Raw genomic sequence first — 21987 nt, forward strand, 5'->3', positions numbered from 1 at the left:
CCTCTGTCACATGACCTGGGTTCTGAATAGGCCAACCTAAACCCAACTGAGATTGTTTGGGATGCGTTTGACAACAGAAAAAAGGCAAAGTCTCCAAAAAGTGCTCAGCAGCACCCCTGGGAACACTTCCAAAAAACTGTTAGGTAGTCACCTGAAATAGTTTTCTATCACAGAAAATAAATATAAAAATTATATATATATATATATATATATATATATATATATATATATATATATATATATATATATATATATATATATATATATATACAATTTAACATTGTATGCATACATATAACATGTGCCTTTAACCCAGAGTAAAATGCACATTACTTTTTAACCATATCATCCATCAGACAGACATAGGCATGCTCTGCATACTTCAGTATCTGATATGCGGCTTGTGTCCGGAGCTGGGGGGAAATTAGATTGATTTTTAACTTCTACATTGGCTTTTTGGCTCACTTATATAATAAATAAAACATTGCAATAGTGTTTTAAATTTCAATTTGGGGGCTAACAGTTACTCTTTAATGTACCTTGCGTTTTGCGATCGGAATCAAATCGCAGGGTAGTGGAAAAAAGGCCCTTACTGCTGATGTACTGAATCCACCACCATACTGAGTGAAACACCGAGCCAACACAAGCCTCAAACTTCTCAAATCAGCCCCACAGATTGGAGACTTGCCAAATACAAAACTTGCCTTTTCATATGGACTTGCTCTTAACAGTATTAATCATTAATGGTACTCCCAGCACTTAAAGTACACCTGTAGGGAGAATATATAATATATTCTGGCAACCCACACTTGTGAGTATAATATATATCCCTAGGAGTTACTTCAGGAGGGTGAAGTTTCTGGTTCCTAAAGAGGCCTCCCCCACCTCCATCTATACTTTCCAGCACCAAGACCCAAAGAAAATCTGCCGACAAAGACACAGTTGTGGCTTTCCGATCAGATCCGGCGGAAATAGCCCAGCCCGATCAGGTCCGCTCTACTGCACAGGCGCAGACTGCTCATGCCTGCGCAGCAGAGTGAACCAGATCGGGCTCAGCCATTTCTGCCACAGCTCAATGGGAAAGCCACTAGTGCGCACAGCAGTGGTAACAGCGTTTATATTAATTTTTGTCCAGGGGCCCCAGTGGTGGAAGGCATCTGTGAGGGTTGATGGTAGAAGCTTCTCAAGGAACCAGAGACTTCCCCCAGCTGAGGCGAGTACCCCCTAGGGGAAGTTTTTATTCTTACAGGTGTGCTTTAAAGAGAAACTGAGGCGATCTTAAAGGGAACCTTAACTGAACGGGGGGGGGGGGGGGGGGGGTAAAGAGTTTCACTTACCTGGGGCTATTACCAGCCCCCTGCAGCAGTCCTGTGCCCTCGGAGCCACTCTGGAATCCTCAGGTCCCCCGCTGTCACTTAGTTTCGTTTTTGACGACTCACCAGTCAGCCGGCCGCCATGCGTATTATTGGACGCATGCTCTACTGCAATTAGCGCTGTTGCGGACCGCAGCGCGTACAAAAATATGCGTTGCCGCATTCCGCAGTGCTAATTGCAGTAGGGAATGCGTCCAATAATACGCATGGCGGCCCGCCGACTGGTGAGTAGTCAAAAACGAAACTAAGTGACAGCGGGGGACCTGAGGATTCCAGAGCGGCTCTGAGGGCACAGGACTGCTGCAGGGGGCTGGTAATAGCCCCGGGTAATTGAAACCCCCCCCCCCCCCCCCTCCCCGTTCAGTTAAGGTTCCCTTTAAAGCAAAAAAAATATAATACTTACCCAAGAGGCAATACTGTGAAACTCCAGAGGCTACCCACATCCTCCTCCAGACTTCCACTGCTTTGGCCTTATTTGAAGATGACCGCACTCCTCTTCATGAGCAAGGGTGGTCATGCTGCACCACCATAAGCATGGCCAGAACTGCAAAACAGCACCGAGCTGCTTGTGGGGCGCATCTCCAGCTTACTGTGTAAGTGCAGTAAGACTCCGCTCGTGCATGAAGAGGAGCACGGCAACGATAACCTATCAGACAAGCTCTTGTCAGATATCAGAATCCGCTTTATTCACCCAGTACAACCGAACTCCTACTCGGATTTATTTGTGGTACACAACGCATTGGCAGCAGTAAGACGGTAGGAAGGGATTTAAAAGCGTGAGTCAGACCTCGAGGTCACGCATTAGGGCGCAAGTACATGAATGCTCAGGGGTGTCAGGAATTTTACTGAGGAAGGTACTAGAGTTCAACAGGACTGCTTGGGGTAAAAGGTGCTCCTATTTCTGTGGTGGTTTTAGGGCAGGCATGGGCAAACTCGGCCCTCCAGCTGTAACGGAACTACAAGTCCCACAGTGCATTTGCCTTTATGAGTCATGACTGTGGCTGTCAAGACTCCTGCAATGCATTGGGCTCTATTCATAAAACCTTACCGCAAGTTTTCCGCTCAAAACAGCGGATTTTCCCGTCCATTTAGCAAAGTGGGCATTCATAAAAGCTGTTCCCGCATGAAAATCTACAATCCCCCAGCAGAGCGAGAAATTTCCGCCTTCTCCAGTGTTTTTCTAGATTTATCTAGAAAAAAGTAACAAAATGGCCATTCATAAAGATTAGAGGAAGCGGTATGTGGACGGGAAATACCGCTTCCTCTGATTTTGCGGATTACATACAAGTGAATGGGACAGACCTCCCAGAGAGAGCAGTGCACGGAGGGACTCTGCCGGCTGAAGTGTTTCCGCATGCCTTCCGACAGCTTACCGCCAGCTTTCAGCGGGAGATCTCCGCTCTTGCATCGCAGCTTTCAAGATTTTTTTGAATGACCACCCAGAAGTGTAAAATACCGCTGCGGTATTTTACCTCTACGAGTATTTACGCCACAAGTTTTTTATGAATACAGCCCATTGTGGGACTTGTAGTTCCTTAACAGCTGGAGGGCCAAGTTTGCCCATGCCTGTTCTAGGGTGTATGGTTCTGTAGTGATGGCGCAATGGGAGAAGGCTGAAGTAGCTATTTCCATGGAGTTATGCAAAATCTTGAATATGCTACAAATTGGGGGGGGGGGGGGGGGGGGGGAGGTAGTTAGGGTAGGAACACATGGGAAGCCTATGCAGGGTATACATTACTAAATGGGTCTAAACCCTTTTCATATCCATACTTTTAAATTTTCCCTGAAAAGTTAAGGGTTGAGACCTATCTGGTATTGTCCATCATTGAATGACTTTCTGGAAGTATGATTCGCCTTAGGTACACTATAATCCAATATTTGTATTCCAAAACCATGTAACTTTCGCTTCATAAATGTTTCTTCTTACAAAACAATCATATAATACCATTAATGGTGCAGTGTGCCCCTAAAATGCCACCCCCATCAATGAAAGCCTTTGGATGCACATATCACAATGTTTTCTCCACCCGGGCAGGCTGGTTTTGTTGGCTCTCTGGATCTTGGTCACCTCCTCAGCTCGTTTCCCTTTGTACGTACTCCCATAGTACCCATCAGACATTCAGCTCACCAAACCTATGCGTTTTGTCTGCCAGTTAGCCCCGATGAGTCTGATTGGTATCGGTTAATTGGCTGCCTCAGACATTAATCTAGCGTGTGTATGGTCCTTGATACTACACATTTCTTTTCAGTTCAGGTGCGCTTTAAATGTCTTACTTTATGTCAGGCAATACACATTTTCTGACATGTCCCCCCCCCCCCCCAAACAACTATGTAACTCAAATACACAACCCCAGCACTTACAGCTACACATGTATGCAAAGATGACCACATCTGTACTCACACCCCAGGCCATGGTTGAAACGTCCGAACAGTTGTACATACTCATGAGCCGACAAAATGCCACTACAGATGATTTAACATGCCTGCACATTTCATTGGCTTTTTTTTTTTCTTCACAAAAAAAGTTGCCAAGGGTGCACCGTAAAATTCAATAAGACTGTTGGGATGGGACAAACTATACTCTTAAAGGGAACCAGAGAGGAAGGATAGGGAAGAAGCGGCCAATTCTCCGCATTACAGGGGCTATGTGATGCGGATAATTGGGCGCGTCCGCCGGTCGACTGGCGGCAATGACGGGACCCGGTACCGGCGGATCCAGGCAGCGGAGGACGGCGGCGTGGGAGCGATCCGTGCTTATGGGGCTGGAGGAAGCCCCAGGTATGCATAAAACCTTTCCCCCAACGTCTCTGGTTCCCTTTAAGGACTGAGAAACTACATTGTTTTTGTCTAGTCAATTGAAGACATCCGAAGAGCATAATGCTTTTCCAAATCCCGAATGATACAACCCAGCGCTCCTGTATATGTGCTCAGTTCAGATAAACATTTTTGAGGTGTAGCATAACGCTTTTACCTGCATCAGCTCTTGATTGCTGAGCGGGTGCCTTTCCAAATGGAGTCTTCATTCATCTGTGTTTTAAAGGGCAGCAGAGCTGCCAATCTAGGTGAAAAAGTGATCACGCCAAGCTTCTTGTGGTTGTTTCAGTACACATGAAAAAATAATCCCTCTCCTTTCCACCTTTCAGATGAAAAGTTCCACCGACCCAAAGATGCTTTTCTAAAGTCTGTCACCCCTGAAGGATGGAGAAAAGAAAAAAAATTACAAACTTACAACGATCAATTGCATCACATGAATGATACTACAGAATATTTGCTATTGACCAGCTTAGCGGTATGGATGAGCTCAGCTGGATTGCGCTGGATTGCTGACCGCAGCCGCCTAGTTGTGCCTAGCGGGGGGAGGGGGAGCCTCAAAGCCCCCCTCCGCAGCGATATTCCCCCCTCCCTCTCCTTCCCAATATAGGCGGTACAGGACAGCGATCCGTCCTGTACCGCCTCAGATAGGCTTCAGCCTATCAGAGGCCGGGGATCGCCGATCTCCTTGTAAACACCGGGGATTACGTCCCCGGGTGTTTACATTTACCCTGCGAGCCGCGATCGGAGGCTCGCAGGCTGTTCACGTGAACTGACAGGAAACACGTGGAACCAGTGGCTGGTCGTTAAAGAGAACCAGAGATGAAGCACCCTAACATATTTTACCATATACATCAATGGGAACATGACAGTAAACACCTACTCTGCTCTTTATTTCATTGTTCTCTGCTAAATCTGCCTGTTATCAGCTCTGATAAGACTCCCCGACTGAGCATTCAGTCTAGCTTTGCCCTGGAATGTTATAGCCGAGTCAGTCTTCTGTGATGTCTTTTCAAACCCAAGTCTGCCCCTTGTGGCTCTGCTTTCCTTCTATGTATTCTCATAGCAGGAAAGCAGAGCCAGGAGGGGGCAAGGCTTGGGCTTGAAAAGACATCACAGAAGACTGACTCAGCTATAATCATTCGAGGCACAGCTAGACTGAATGCTCAGTCGGGGATTCTTATCAGAGCTGATAACTGGCAGACTGAGCAGTGAAGAATGAAACAAAGAGCAGAGTAGGCATTTACTGTCATGTTCCCATTGATATATGTGGTAAAATACATGAGGGTGCTTAGTCTCTGGTTCTCTTTAACCACTTGCCGACCGCACACTCATAACGTGCGTCGGCAAAGTGGCAGCTGCAGGACTAGCGACGCAGTACTGCGTCGCCAGCTGCAGCCTAATTAATCAGGAAGCAGCCGCTCGTACGAGCGGCTGCTTCCTGTCAAATCACGGCGGGGGGCTCCGTGAATAGCCTGCGGGCCGCCGATGGCGGCTCGCAGGCTAGATGTAAACACAAGCGGAAATAATCCGCTTTGTTTACATTTGTACGGCGCTGCTGCGCAGCAGCGCCGTAAGGCAGATCGGCGATCCCCGGCCAATCAGCGGCCGGGGATCGCCGCCATGTGACAGACCACATCCTGTCACTGGCTGCACAGGACGGATAGCGTCCTGTGCAGCCCAGAACACCAGGGGGAGGCAGCAGGTAGGAGAGGGAGGGGGAATTTCGCCGCGGAGGGGGGCTTTGAGGTGCCCCCCCCCCGCCACCCACAGCAGGCAGGAGAGATCAGACCCCCCCAGCACATCATCCCCATAGGGGGGAAAAAAAGGGGGGCAATCTGATCTCCCTGCCTGCACCCTGATCTGTGCTGGGGGCTGCAGAGCCCACCCAGCACAGATCAATCAAACCAGCGCTGGTCCTTAAGGGGGGGTAAAGGGTGGGTCATCAAGTGGTTAAGATCTTGTACACATGTCCAACTTAAAGAGAAACTCCGACCAAGAACTGAACTTTATCCTAATCAGTAGCTGATACCCACTTTTACATGAGAAATCTATTCCTTTTCACAAACAGACCATCAGTGGGCGCTGTATGGCTGATATGGTGGTGAAAGGTGAAACCCCTCCCACAAAAATTCTGAGCACGTACTCTGCAGTTTCCTGTCTGTGAACCCACGATTTTATTTTATATTTGAAGATTTAGAAAGTAGACTGAATTTTGTTGTCTCTGCTCAGTTGCAGCCTATTAAGGGTCCCTAAAAGAAGATACATGAACTATATTGACTCTCTCCCTCTGCTCTCAGAAATACATAGAAACATGTATTCTGCCAGAAAAACTTTTATGGCTATTAGTTTATCAGTGATGTTTACTAAATTCCTGACAAGGTACTGACAAGACAAAAGCTGTCACTTCCATCCTTAAAAATTAACTATTTCAGGCAGCAAAAAAACAACAAGTAAAACACCCCGGGTATTCATAGGTTTAGCACTGTACATACACGTTTACCTCATGTCACATGTCGCCTCGGGCACACTTTAACATGGAATTATTTAGAATGGCAACATGGAAGCTAGTCATTATATATATGAAAATGTACGCATCTTAACTTGCAATGCACTAGCCAGATTTTACTGCAAAGTTGAAACTACAAAACAGCTCACATTTCATTATAATGAGAAACCTGATACCATATAATCTAAGGCAGCTTGCATATCCAGTAGGGAATAGAGATTGTGGGATTCCTTTCAAACATCACCTGTGACAACTGCTGAGAATAATGCTGGGAATACACGGTTCGTTTTTGCCTTCGTTTAAACCTTCGATTCGTTCGGTAAACGAATCGAGTGTTGAAAACGTATGTGAAAATAGTCATAATCTCATTATAGTTTCGATTAATAGACCCCAAAAACGAACGACTAGTGATCGAACATGTTTGATATTATCTCTCTTTATCCATCTAATCGAGCCATTGGTAGGCTTGATGGCTGTTCAGATCGATTATATATTCGTTTATGCTAGTCCGTCCCTGTAAAAAGGGATTTTCGTTTCGTTTCTTTGCAGCCTTCGATCATTGGGAAAACGAAACAATCAGAATCGAAAAAAAAAACGAAACCGTGGCTGGTGATATTAACCGTATGATCGATTATTTCGGGATCGAAAAGGACAAAAGGCACAATCGAAACGAAGGTTTAAACGAAGGCAAAAACGAACCGTGTATTCCCAGCATAACTCACTTCTCATAGGATGGCTAAACAATAGGCAGCCATTAACGGGTCTGCACATATTCTCAAATACAAAAACAGACCAAGGAAATCCCATATATTGCAAGTGTTCAAGATGCCCACAGCACCCTCTTGCCTTGTTCAATTTTCTCAGCAATTAAAAACCGGTTTTATGCAAGACAGCTTTGATGTAAGTAAACAGGAGCAAGGAAATCTGTGCAGGAGTAAAACTGTCCAGCACACATGGTTTCTTTCAACTCTGGCCTCTCTTTCATAAACACAATGACAAAAATTCAGTGTTGAACAGGCAATTCTGAAGTATAACCACTTTGAATCCCTTGCTACGCTTATCTACTCCCCACAAAACTTTACTTGAAGCTCAGGGAAGTAGATAGGCGTACTTGTGGTAAACAGTGTGCTGTATGCCCAATAAGCTATCTGATTATATATATAGGGTATCATTTTAACCGTGACAAGTGAGAGAATAGATTTTGTGTTGTTTGACAACTGAGGGCTAAGTCATGTGATTGTTTTTACCAGAAAACTGAATGAAAAGAAATAAAACTTGTTTTCATGTACTCGGTGCCCCCAAAGAAATACTTGTAAAAAAAAAAAAAAAAAAAAAAAAGTGACAGCATTGAAAAGAGAATACATAGTTACCCTAGGGACTTAGCTTTTAAAATATGTATGCCATGAGAGTGTATTACTGTTAATCATGAAGATAAGGGCTTTTAATTACTGATAGAGTACAATGAGAAAACAAAAAACACAAACCAGAAACTAATATTATCGCCATACGTTGTACTAGGAACATTATTTAAATGTTGAGATAACCAGGACAAATAAGCAAATACAATGTGTGGGTTTTACCTATGGTAACATTGTTTATTTGAAAACTATAGTGGATGGAAATGGAGAAATTGTGCATTTTAAAGGGAAAATTTTGAAAAAAAAAAAAAAAGTAAAAATGCACAGATAACATAATTACTAAAAGCAAATATCACCCTCACAAAGCATAATTTGTGGAAAAAAAACAAGATATAGATCATTTACATCTGATGAGTAGCAATAACGTTATTGGTGAATGAATGGGAGGAGCGCTGAAATGTGAAAATTGCTCTGGTTTTTAAGCAAAAAACCCTGTGGTGCTAAAGTGGTTAATGTAACAGTGATTTTTTTTTTTTAAGCTTCAAGTATTTGGAGGTAAATTTGTTTTGTTTGTAAGAGCTAAATGCAGTGTAGGTGATGTTCTGCTTAGCTTACAATATTGTGTTGCGCAGTAGAGTTTAGCGATGGTCAATGAGATGTACACAATTCCAAATTGATGCAAATTCTTATGTTAATTTTATGAAAAAGTATGCAGCTTGAAAATGGGGGAGGAAAATAAAAATAATAAAGGCTCCGATTTTCATTTCAAGCTGAACACATTTACATTTCTATAAAATTAGCATAGAAATCTGCATCTCATTGACCATACTCACTGGAAATTTGAAAACTCATGCAAACGTCCACTGACATGGAAATGAGCCGATCAAACAGCACAGAGATACTGTCCCTAAGTGACTCCCTTCTTGCCTGAAGAATATAGTTTGCCCTCAAAACACCATAGTGAAATGGGGGTAGACTTCAGTTTAGTGCGTTTTTCTTCCTTACTTTAAATAGACCAATCGAGGCAAGTCCACTACTACCTCACACTTTTAAGCTGTTTATAGTGCATTTTATTCTCTTAGGTGCGGCTGTTTCTCCTAGTTCAGCATAATCAAGCCCAGCAGTTACTGATCAATTTCTGTTGGGTTATGGAGTTCTGAAACCCACTAGGAGCGCTTTGTGATTTGAAAAGCTCTTTCTAATGTAATGCCATGGGTGAGATCCCAAGTGAGGAATGTGATTTTCTAAAAATCCCCCATAGCATTGCATTAGCAAGAGCTTTTTCAAATCACTGGCGCTTAGAAAAGGCTTATAGTGGGTTTGAACCCTTACTCAGTTTCCAATTAGTGACATATTGCCTGGAGATAGAGATATAGATATATATATAAAAAGTATGAGCCATCTCTTATGTTCAAAAGGTTTATGTACATGCATCTCTTAAGCTGTGCAGGTCCAAGTTTATTTGGCCACCAATTGGAGTGCTCATGATAGTACTGAGGCCAACATTACACATGTGCAATGCTAGAGAAGCCAAGGACTTCCATTGCTGAAGATTGCCAACTGACTCCGCGAGGGTCACACTGTAGTAACTTCCTGTCTGAGTCAGCCACTTACATACCTGATATTTAACTCTTTCAGGCAGAGAAAGAAAAAATGGAACACAGCCTAGTTATTTGTGTGCTTGGCACTGTACATACACATGTCTATCTCATCATGTCACCTCGAGTATCCTTTAAGGCATACATGGGTAGCCACACTTAAGGTGGTGGATGCTTCAGTCTGTGGGAAGATTGCCCATAGACAGTGGTGGATGTTCTAAGGTCTTCTAGCAAGTGCTACGCTACTCTTGCCGGCTTGTTGCAGAAACACAGCCAGATGGAGTTGTATAGCAGTGTCATGGTGGCTCCCCTTGTCTGCAAGCACTACTTTGTTACATGCAGCTAGCACTTTGCTAGCTGCGTGTAACAGCCGATCGCCGCCGCCGCGCCCCCCCCCCCCCCTCCAGACCCCTTTTCGCAGCCTGGCCAATCAGTGCCAGGCAGCGCTGAGGGGTGGATCGGGGCTCCATCTGACGTCATGACATCAGTCCGACCGTCGCCATGGCAATGGGGGTAGCCCATACAGGAAATCCCGTTCAGAACTGGATTTCCTGTTGGGTATTTGTGCCAGAGGGGTGGGAGGGATAGCGAAGGGAGGGGGCATGTAGCTAGCGCTAGGCTAGCCAAAAAAAAAAAAAAAAAAAACCTCCCGCTGCCGTGCGCAGCAAGTAATTAGAACTGCAGGGAGGTTAATAAAATCAATAATGTTAAAACACACCAATAGTGTTGAAGTCAACCACACCAAGCTGTGCTTCATTGGTGCTGTAGGTGGTGAGGGATAGAAAGCACAAAAGGTTTAAAAAAGGTGTGGTTATCTTTACAATGCATACAATAGTTATGCAGAAAAGTGCGAAGGTAGCCATACAGCTAGCGAGTTTGCATTGATTTATTAAGCAAACAACTACAGTGTGGTTACTAATCGATCTGAATGATAGTGTGCCCCCATGCTCTGAATCCATAAATGGATTATTTGTCACTCAAAATCATGTGAACAGTAGCGGATTCCTTTATGATCAACTCCATCCAGCTCAACCAACAAATCAATGCGTTTCACCAAGATACCGGTTAATTGTTGACCACATATACTGGAAAAACTATTCTCTCTCGATTCGATAAAATTGTCTAATAGTTTGGTCAATCAGGCCACCAGGTCACTAGATCTATGGCCATCTTTATGATCAGAGAGGGGATTTATTATCAAGCCTCTAACAAGGTTTTTTTGTTTTGTTTTCTTCTTTCAAACACTATTCCTTTAAAAAGAAATTCAGTCCGAAATGAAAAGAACTTCTGATCAAGCATCTAAAAGGTGGCCACTAACTATAGAATTTCCTGAATGATCGTTTACCAACGATTAGGAAATGATAATTTGGGACCACTAATGGACAAAATTGTTTTATCCAATCCGATAAATAAAATTGATCCGAAATTCTGATCGATTTCATTAATCTGATTGGTTAGGCGATTATTGCCCATTAGTGGTCCCAAACAATTTCTGATCGTTCATACGAAGAATCGTTTGTAAACGATCATTTAGTAAATTGTATCCTTAGCGGCCACCTTTAAATTGAAATGTAGGAATTCTGTAACATGACACTTTCTAAATTAATCAAACCATGGCTCTATCTTTCAAGTGCTGTAAAGTTAAAGGACATGTGAAATGAGAAGGATATGGAGACTGCCATATCTGTTTTTAAACCATGCAAATTGCTTAGCTGTCCTGTTGCAAACACACACAGCAAACCCCTAAATTACAATCTTCCTCGACATCTAGACGAAAACAAAATTGTCCAGGGAGATGTGAACAGGGAATACATACTTCCCCCGAAGCATCAAATTTCATATATAGTTGTTGTAAATATAAACTGTCTGCACCTGAGGACTTTATTTGCCAGAAAGATCTAAAAAAAAAAAAAAAGAATGCAAATATTTTAAGTAGCACTAAAAACCTTACTATAGGGATGCCACTCAATTTGCATGTGAACAATAATGCAATACAAATCAAATCCTCCGCTTTAGCCTTTAACCATTCAACAAGATTGATCTCATCTAGCCAGGACTGTACACTTGTCAATGCAGCCATTACAGTATCATCCATAGGTATTTTCCTCCAGCCAGGTCAATGAAAAAGTAGCAAAGGGAAGTGTGGTGTCAAAACATGGACATTTGGTGGTGGGGAAAAAATTAAATGTACACCATTTTTATTAGATTAAAAAAAAAAAAATTCCTGTTAGGAAGCTAGACGTACCCTCGTGTCAAAGTATTAGATAGACAGATGTGCTCATCTATACTAGATATTTGGTGACCCGCCAGTATAGGTAGCAGGTGGTACGGTCTGAAAGACCCGTCGTTGCCGGATGTAGTGCGTGTGTACGCACCTTTACAGAAAAATCCAACAGAAAATTGTATGGTGTGTACTAGACAAAGTCAGAGTACCTAATCTGCATGCTTGTTCAGGGTGTATGGTTTAAAGCAGAGTTCCCCAACACTATGCGCAAGGCCCACCAATAGTACATGTTTTGCAGAAAACCACAAACATGCACAGGTGGAGTAATTAGTGTCTTAGCAGAGCTGATTAACTACCTCTGGATTTCCACAAAACATGCACTGTTAGTGGGCCTTGAGGACAGGTTTGGGGAACACTGGTGTAAAGTATTAGAGGCAGCGGATCAGCAGACCAGCCAGGCAACAAGCATTGTTTAAAAGGAAATAGGTCAGCCTCTACGTCTCCCACCTAGGGTTCTATTTAAGGGTTAAAGTTTTGAAGTTTAACACCATTAAATACAGGGCTGTGGAGTCGGTACAAAAATCTTCCAACTCCTCAGATTCTGAAACCATAACTGACTCCAACTCCGGGTACCCAAAATTGCTCAGACTCCGACTCCTTAGTCTAATACTTAACAGGGCTGTGGATTTTGTACAAAAATCATGAGACTCCGACTCCTCAGTTTATGAAACCACGACTCCGAGTGCCCAAAATTGCCCCGACTCCACAGCCCTGATTAAATATATGTCCCACTTTAATTTTTTTGCTCAATTATAAGGGCAACCAACCTTTTGGGGGAACAAGCACTGTACAGTTGCTGTTCAGCCAAAGAATTTGTGGCTTAAAAAGCAGAAGGAAGAAAAAAGGAAAAAAAAAAAAATCTCTCTATCACTATCTCTATTATAGCAACCAGGGTAGCAGCAGCCTGCTTCTACATAAGTTGATATTTATATGCCTAAACCAGACCCCATAAACATTCTGCTACTAACCTGATGTTTTGTGTGCACTGAAGCTACCCAATATTACCATAACCCTTGAGATATACACTATGAGCTGTGGTAAAGATCTGCCACATGGCTTGTACCATTTTATGCAGTACATAGCTAATTCAGCCTTGCTCATACAAGTCTCTAATCTGTCACAAGACACAGCTAAATAATGTTATGGTACAGTCATAGTCCGGATTTACCAATACTAGATTTTCACACAAGAACAAAAATCTAGTGTGTTCATAACTAACAGCTTCTCTCACAGCCTTTGGTGCAAAATGCATCTAGCTTGTGTACAGCCCACCCATAACATGTACTAACCCACAATAAATGAGAACCTCATCTATTTCAACAGGAAAACCACGCTGTCTGGTTTACTGCACCTGCGCAGTACACCACGGACAACATGGGCTTGATTGACAGAGGTGCTCATGCAGACGCAGTAAGGACAACCTCGAGGTCAGCCTCTGCACCGGCAGGAACTCCAGGTCGGTGGCTGCGAGCGGAGATGTGGCGTGGGACATTTCGGATGCAAGGGACTGGAGAAAGCACCGTGTAAGTATATCAGGGGGCAGCATTTTACGGCCGACAACTCCTTTAAAAAAAAAAAAAAACCTGTACTGAGAAAACCGGCCCCTACTCACCTCGGGATCCTATCGAGGCTTCCCCCATCCTCCTGCATCCCACGGAGGTCCCGATGTGCCCCTCCAAACGTCGGCGATGTGAATATCTACCTTCCCGGCTCCAGCGCAGGCCTGTACTCTGAAGTAGGCAGAAATAACCGATCTCAGTCGGGTCCGTTCTACTGCGCAGGCGCAAGTCTCCGGCATCTGCACATTAGGATCCTGAGGCTTCCCCCTCCTGAGGCGAGTACCCCCCAGGGGAAGTTTTCCTAGTTACAGTGTCTCTTTAAAGTAACCCCCAAGGGACCAGGAAAAGTAGTTTGCTAGATCAGAAGTTTACTATATCAGAATTGGTCATACACTGTAGACTTATACAGGCGCATTTTGCTGGGACATGAGAACTGAGTTTACTATAACGAGATTCTATGCTATTCTATGCTGTAAGAATAAAAGCCTGATGTGTGGTAGTGTCACTAGTAGGGATGGCCAATGAGATGCAAATACAGAAGAATCCCTTTGTTGACTGGAAAAAGTAGTTTACTATATTAGAAAGTCATAGTCAAGCACATGAAATATACTATAGTACTGCATTTTCATTCAGTCAATTAGGAGTCTTCACAAACCTTTTCAGTGGCAAAAATGCAAATAGTATGTACCAGTTTTATAAACTGGACACATCTGTAACAGTACATGGTGAAAGAGATCACAACTAAGCTACATCTACTGTATTAACCTCCCCGGCGTTCTGGGGAACTATGTCAAAAATTACTGTAATCTGACAGCTGTGAACCTCTTACAGACAAGTATTGGACTACATTTCCCCATGAGGGATTTTGTAGATTTACTTTACAGTACATATATATCTTCCCGACAAGCAATGTGACACTGACAGGCTTAATTGTGGCACACAAGAGGTGCTTGCTGACGTATCAATGCTCGGCTACTTCCACAGGCAGCACGGGTTCGACTGGTTGATTGGCTGCATTTTGGAGAGGTTGCGTGATCGGCTCAAGTGTGAGCAGGAAGTTTTGCTTACCTCGTTGCAGGACACGTGCTGCGATTTGTCCAGCCTGGGATTAGTGTTGCCTAGCTATGCATCCCTAAAGCCGCATCTACACACGTAGATGCGGCGGCGATGTGGCTCATCAATCGAGCCGCTGATACGGCTCGATTGATAAGATCCAACAGGACGGATCTCCCCACCGCCGATTTCCTGCTCGTTCCCCGCGAGGGGACAATGGCAGGGAATAAAGCGGAAGATAAGCGGCACCGGCGGGGACTCGAATCCGGCGGGTGAGCGGGGACGCGGAAGAGGCGATCCGGCGGCTAAAAGCCGCCGGATCGCAGCCTTATCTACCCGTGTAGAGGAGGCTTAATGCCTAGTACACACCATACAATTTACTGTAATGCTGGGAATACACGGTACGTTTGTTCCTGCATAATCGTGCCGCTGATGGCGGCCGATGATAAAATCCGACATACCCAAACACCCGCCGGATCGATACCGCGGGCAGGACAATAAAAGAAAACGAGCAGGAGATAAGAAGCGCCCGCAGGGACGAACGGGAATCGATCCAGGCGCCCGCGAAGACGAGCCGGATTCGAGCCAGCGGCTCGATTATGCGGGAATAAACGTACCGTGTATTCCCAGCATTAGATTTTCTGTAATGCTGGGCATAGACGGTGCGTTTACGGTTCCGATCACCGCGCGGATCTAATCCCTGCTCGATACCAGCGGGTGGACAATAGCGGAAATCGAGCGGAAGATAAGGAAGCGCCCACGGGGACAAGCGGGAATCGATCTGGGGGGGATGCGGCGGGAGACGATCCGGCAGCTAATAGAGCCGCCGGATCTAACTGTCTATGCCCAGCATAAGATTTTCTGTAATTAGATTATTTTCTGTAAAGTACTGGTAGAGACTGGTCATTATCTCTGGTGCATTGTCTTCTGGTTATCTCCTGCTGAGTAGAACAATGCTTAATTGCTAGGCATATATCTATCTAACCATCTAATTTCCAACATGTTGGAAATTATCTGGCAGGTATCATGTCCGATCGCAATTCGATTCGCCATTGCAATGGCAAAGCAAATTGAATCCCGATCGGACATGTCGGATTTAATCGGATCGTAAATGAATCGTATAAAGAATCTTATCGTGTAGATTGGGCTTTATGCTGGAAGATAAGGAGATCCCGCGGGGACGTGCCGGCATCAAGCCGCTGGCTCTATACACGGTGCAAAAACATACCGTAAAATCTTAAGGGGCTGTACACCGATTTTAGCCACCGATCGATCGATTCTATAGAATCGATCAGAAATAGATTCTATCAAATTCCCCATTTGATCGATTTGTGGCCGATTTCAATCGATTTGATCTGACAGGATGGCCTATAGAGTTGCATTGGATCTAATGGTCCAATAATGCATTTAGATCAATTTTCAATAGATTTAATTCTGAAATCTATTGGAAATCTGTTCCTAGTGTGTGGCACACAGATAGATATCTGTCAGATTCGACTTGACAGGCATCGGACAGAAATCTGATGGTCGAATCTGCTGTAAATCTATAAGTGTATGGCCACCTTAACAGAAAATTGTGTGGTGTGTACTAGGCATAAGATATGCTAGTCTTTATAGTTCACCAAATGTGCATCCTTGCTAAAGAGTAACAGCAGCGCTAACTTCCATTGTATGCTATGTATCACATGTGAAATGATCTCTGTTAAGCCTGGCAGGCAAACAAGAAACTCCAGCTACTGGCGAACATGGGTTGGATGGCATAGGTAATCTTTGCAGCCATTCAGGCATCAACTCAGCCGATCATTTGTTTCACACCGATGCCTGTGCCGCCCACTTCACTATATACCCGGAGTAAGCATCATGTACAGAAAAAAAACAAGTTTATAACAGTTTATATATGTATACACATTGAAAATAATCACTTTGCTCCTAAGAAATTCATCATGAACGTTGCATAAACTTACTATTGCAGTGCAACCTTCTGTGTTAAAATGCCCCAAGTCGCAACACATCACCAAATTGGGCCTGAACGTAGCCTAACATGTAACCATTGCCAGCTTCTGTACAATTTCTACATGATGTTCAAGCTCCCTTTGCTTATAAAAAAAAAATAAAAATAAAATAAAAATTGGATATGTTAAATTTGGAGGTGGGAACTACAATAAACTCATACTATACGCTAAATATGCACCCCCTGCAGAGCTGTTGTGAATCCACTGAGAATGTTGTGCATATTGAATGCAGAGGTGTTGTCTATGTCTCTGTGCTTCCTCCAGCCCCTAGCAGCTGATCTAGCCCTTGCCGCTGCTGCCATGTCCCAGGATCGCCTGTGCAGTACACTTCAGACCACGTGGGTGTAATGGACTGCGGCTCTCGTGCAGGCACTAAAGATCCCAATCTGGCGAGGTGATCATCGAGAATGGAAGGAATCCCGGGACACGTTAGCAGCGGCGAAAGACAGATCAGCTGCTAGGGGCTGGAGGAAGCCCCAGGTAAGTAGATGTCATTTTTGCAGTTCGGACATTTCATTTAAAGAGAACCCGAGGTGTGTTTGAAGAATGTTATCTGCATACAGAGGCTGGATCTGCCTATACAGCCCAGCCTCTGTTGCTATCCCAAACCCCCCTAAGGTCCCCCTGCACTCTGCAATCCCTCATAAATCACAGCCTAGCTGTCGACACACAGCGTGTGCCACAGCGGGCTGTGTTTTTCTCTATAGTGTCAGTCTGCTGCTCTCCCCGCCTCCTGCAGAGCTCCGGTCCCTGCCCCCCTCCCTCCCCTCCCCGCTGATTAGAGGGAAGGGAGGGGGGCAGGGACCGGAGCTATGCAGGAGGCGGGGTGAGCAGCTGAGACTGACACTATAGAGAAAAACACAGCCCGCTGTGGCACACGCTGTGTGTCGACAGCTAGGCTGTGATTTATGAGGGATTGCAGAGTGCAGGGGACCTTAGGGGGGTTTGGGATAGCGACAGAGGCTGGGCTGTATAGGCAGATCCAGCCTCTGTATGCAGATAACATTCTTCAAACACACCTCGGGTTCTCTTTAACAGTTACATCCTAAATGTAAACAATCGAGAGAAATCGGTGCACAGGGCCAGCTAATGCAGCATCCTTGGAATGCTCAAAGCCCAGTAATAATCCAGCAACAACAACTTGAGGAAAAAGCGGCTGGGCACTTCCAATTAAAACGCCAATTTATTTAAAAACATTAAAAAAAATCAATCCATAATACAAACCACAGTAGCATAGGAGAGTACAGCATGTAAGGAGGTTGACAGCCGTTTTGTTCTGATGAAGCACTCCTTTTGAGTGGGTGCGAAACAGCTGTTGACCTCCTTACATGCTGTACTCTCTCTCCTATGCTACTGTGGTTTGTACTATGAATTTATTTTTTTAATGTTACATCCCAATTTAATTAAAGTATCTCAGGTATACATAAAACATTAATGCTTAAAGATACACTGAAGCGAAAACAAATTATGATATAATGAAGTGTATATGTAGTACAGCTAAGAAATAAAAACATTAGGAGCAGAGACAAGTCTAATATTGTTTCCAGTACAGGAATAGTTAAGAAACTCCAGTTATCTATGCAAAAGAGCATTGACCTCCACTACTTTCAAAGTCACCGAGAGCTCTGTCTTCTGAAGCTTGATATCTCAACTGTCAGTCACTGCATTTTCTTTTTCTCTCCAGAGGACAGTTCAAAAGTTCATCGGCCTGCCCTGTAAAATCGTCTAGAATGCTGAGTAGTGTGTAAACTGTAAATATTAGAGAATGAGGAGATAGATAAACACACTTTATAAACTGAAAAAAGTGAATATATTCTTTGCTACTCTTTTTTCGCTTTAGTGCCTTTTTAAAAGTTAGGATGTCCCAGCCCATTTTCTGTTTCAGAAGATTCACTGGAACCCCATATTAGCTGGGTTTTGGTGCACAGATCTGCCCCCTTGCAAAAAAATGTCCCTGGTCTTTTCTATATCGGCTCTGCCACCTTTTGCTTTAAGGTGGCAGAGCTACATGCTGGAACAAGTCTGATATGGGGCTCCAGTAAATATTATACAGAAGACATGTTGGGGTATTCATGTTGGCTGTGACAGGCCGGGATGGCTGCCAGGGTAGAGTGTCAGCTTCCTGGCCAAAAGGTTCTTGTTCCCAAAACCAAATGCCATCTTAATATAGCTTTAAAAGTCCTAAGCTTTAGCAGTGATGAAATATTTAAGTTACATATTTTATCATCAAGATTGTTTTATATAAATTAGAGTTGGAGGTATCAAACTGAGGAGTCGGGGCTGATTTTTACCAGACTACTACATGCAGTAGACACTCCTTTACTGGCTATGCAAAGCTTTAGTAAGCACCCTGCCAGTGCATGGGAGCAGCTGACCTGTGTGGATTCATGGTCTTCAGCAACCTGTGTTAGAGACATTGGCTATCATTCATGAACAGGCTGTCGGTAAAGAGAATCAGTGCGGGAAAACACCGCTGTCGGATTTTTAGACTTCTGGGTGGGCATTTATAAAAAAGTATCCATGTGCGGAAGCAGTGCGGAGATTCCCTGAACTAAGCTGGCGGTAGGCTTGCGGAGACACGGAAGCTGCCGAGTTGATACATTTCTCTGTGTTCCGCTCTGCTGCAGCTGCCTGGGAGGTCTGTGTGACTCCATTCACTTACATTGGTATCGCCACATCAGAGGGAGCGGTACTTCCCGACCTCACACCGCTTGCGGTGATCTTTATGAATGAACATTTTGCTACATATGTACCGATAATCACCGCACAAGGCGGTGATTTATCACTCTGCTCGGTAGTGTCATTTTTCCATGCGGAAAGAGGCTTTATGAATGCTGACTTTGCTAAGTGGTCGGTAAAGTCAGCTGTTTTAACCTCCTGAGCGGTATGGACGAGCTCAGCTCGTCCATCACCGCCGGAGGCTGCCGCTCAGGCCCTGCTGGGCCGATTTTCCTCAAATAAAAAGCAGCACACGCAGCCGGCACTTTGCCAGCCGCGTGTGCTGCCTGATCGCCGCCGCTCTGCGGCGATCCGCCGCGAGTAGCGGCGAAAGAGGGTCCCCCCAGCCGCCTGAGCCCTGCGCATCCGGACCAATCAGTTCCGGCGAGCGCTAAGGGTTGGATCGGAGGCGGCTGACGTCAGGACGTCGGCTGACGTCACTCCGCTCGTCGCCATGGCGTCGAGGAAAGCCAAACAAGGAAGGCTGCTCATTGCAGCCTTCCTTGTTACTTATGCTTGCCGGAGGCGATCAGAAGAACGCCTCCGGAGCGCCCTCTAGTGGGCTTTCATGCAGCCGACTTTCAGTTGGCTGCATGAAATTTTTTTTTTTTTTTTTATAAAAAAAATAACTCCCGCAGCCTCCCTGGCGATCTCAATAGAACGCCGGGGAGGTTAAGCATTTCCGCATGCGGAAATGCTTTATGAATGATAGCCATAATGTATAAAGCAAACCTGAAGTCAAGCCACTTTCAAAATTTACAGGTCCTTCTCAAAAAATTAGCATTTTGTGATAAAGTTCATTATTTTCTGTAATGTACTGATAAACATTAGACTTTCATATATTTTAGATTCATTACACACAACTGAAGTAGTTCAAGCCTTTTATTGTTTTAATATTGATGATTTTGGCATACAGCTCATGAAAACCCAAAATTCCTATCTCAAAAAATTAGCATATCATGAAAAGGTTCTCTAAACGAGCTATTAACCTAATCATCTGAATCAACAAATTAACTCTAAACACCTGCAAAAGATTCCTGAGGCTTTTAAAAACTCCCAGCCTGGGTCATTACTCAAAACCGCAATCATGGGTAAGACTGCCGACCTGACTGCTGTCCAGAAGGCCATCATTGATACCCTCAAGCAAGAGGGTACGACACAGAAACATTTCTGAACGAATAGGCTGTTCCCAGAGTGCTGTATCAAGGCACCTCAGTGGGAAGTCTGTGGGAAGAAAAAACAGTGTGGCAGAAAACGCTGCACAACAAGAAGAGGTCACAGGACCCTGAGGAAGATTGTGGAGAAGGACCGATTCCAGACCTTGGGGGACCTGCGGAAGCAGTGGACGGAGTCTGGAGTAGAAACATCCAGAGCCACCTTGTACAGGCGTGTGCAGGAAATGGGCTACAGGTGCCGCATTCCCCAGGTCAAGCCAATTTTGAACCAGAAACAGCGGCAGAAGCGTCTGACCTGGGCTACAGAGACTCAGCACTGGACTGTTGCTCAGTGATCCAAAGTACTTTTTTCGGATGAAAGCAACTTTTGCATGTCATTCAGAAATCAAGGTGCCAGAGTCTGGAGGAAGACTGAGGAGAGGGAAATGCCAAAATGCCTGAAGTCCAGTGTCAAGTACCCTGAGTCAGTGATGGTCTGGGGTGCCATGTCAGCTGCTGGTGCTGGTCCACTGTGTTTTATCAAGGGCAGGATCAATGCAGCTAGCTATCAGGAGATTTTGGAGCACTTCATGCTTCCATCTGCTGAAAAGCTTTATGGAGATGAAGATTTCATTTTTCAGCACGACCTGGCACCTGCTCACAGTGCCAAAACCACTGGTAAATGGTTTACTGACCATGGTATTACTGTGCACAATTGGCCTGCCAACTCTCCTGACCTGAACTCCATAGAGAATTTGTGGGATATTGTGAAGAGAAAGTTGAGACGCAATACCCAACACTCTGGATGAGCTTAAGGCCACTATCGAAGCATCCTGGGCCTCCATAACACCTGAGCAGTGCCACAGGCTGATTGCCTCCATGCCATGCCGCATTGAAGCAGTCATTTCTGCAAAAGGATTCCCGACCAAGTATTGAGTGCATAACTGAACATAATTATTTGAAGGTTGACTTTGTTTTAAAAACACTTTTCTTTTATTGGTCGGATGAAATATGCTAATTTTTTGAGATAGGAATTTTGGGTTTTCATGAGCTGTTTGCCAAAATCATCAATATTAAAACAATAAAAGGCTTGAACTACTTCAGTTGTGTGTAATGAATCTAAAATATATGAAAGTCTAATGTTTATCAATACATTACAGAAAATAATAAACTTTATCCCAATATGCTAATTTTTTTAGAAGGACCTGTATACAGGGCTGTGGAGTTGGAGCCGGAGCAATTTTTGGTACCCGAGTCGGAGATTTCATAAAACTGAAAAAGCCGGAGTTGGATGACTTTTGTACAAAATCCACAGCCTTGGTAAGTATTAGACTAAGGAGTCGGGAGTCATTTTGGGTACCTAGAGTTGGAGCTGGTGGTTTCATAAACTGAGTCTAAAGATTTTTGTACCGACTGCACAGCACTGATAATATATGTAAAAATACGGGTCATATTCTGTCTTGGAGTGAGCTAAGTGCGATCTGCTATTCTGAAGCTTTGCACAGCAGTTTAGAGGATTGTGATGTTGTAAGGTGGGGAGCCAAACATTTAGAAGCAT

The 21987-nt window shown here is 44.3% G+C and overlaps 1 protein-coding gene across 4 annotated transcripts in view; it reads right to left on the reverse strand.

Annotated features, from left to right (window-relative positions):
- Positions 1-21987, reverse strand: part of SPIN1 (spindlin 1) — a 36899-nt gene that overhangs the window by 9688 nt on the left and 5224 nt on the right. For 3 of the 4 annotated variants that reach the window (XM_068271447.1, XM_068271445.1, XM_068271446.1), the window contains exon 2: positions 4345-4564. In XM_068271447.1, the coding sequence (XP_068127548.1) occupies positions 4345-4396 (52 nt within the window). In that variant the 5' untranslated portion in view covers positions 4397-4564. Of the gene's footprint in view, positions 1-4344; positions 4565-18153; positions 18219-21987 lie in introns of those variants that run through there. The other variant, XM_068271448.1, reaches the window with a different exon arrangement.

The sequence above is a fragment of the Hyperolius riggenbachi genome, chromosome 1 (assembly GCF_040937935.1).
Source record: "Hyperolius riggenbachi isolate aHypRig1 chromosome 1, aHypRig1.pri, whole genome shotgun sequence".
NCBI lineage: Eukaryota > Metazoa > Chordata > Amphibia > Anura > Hyperoliidae > Hyperolius > Hyperolius riggenbachi.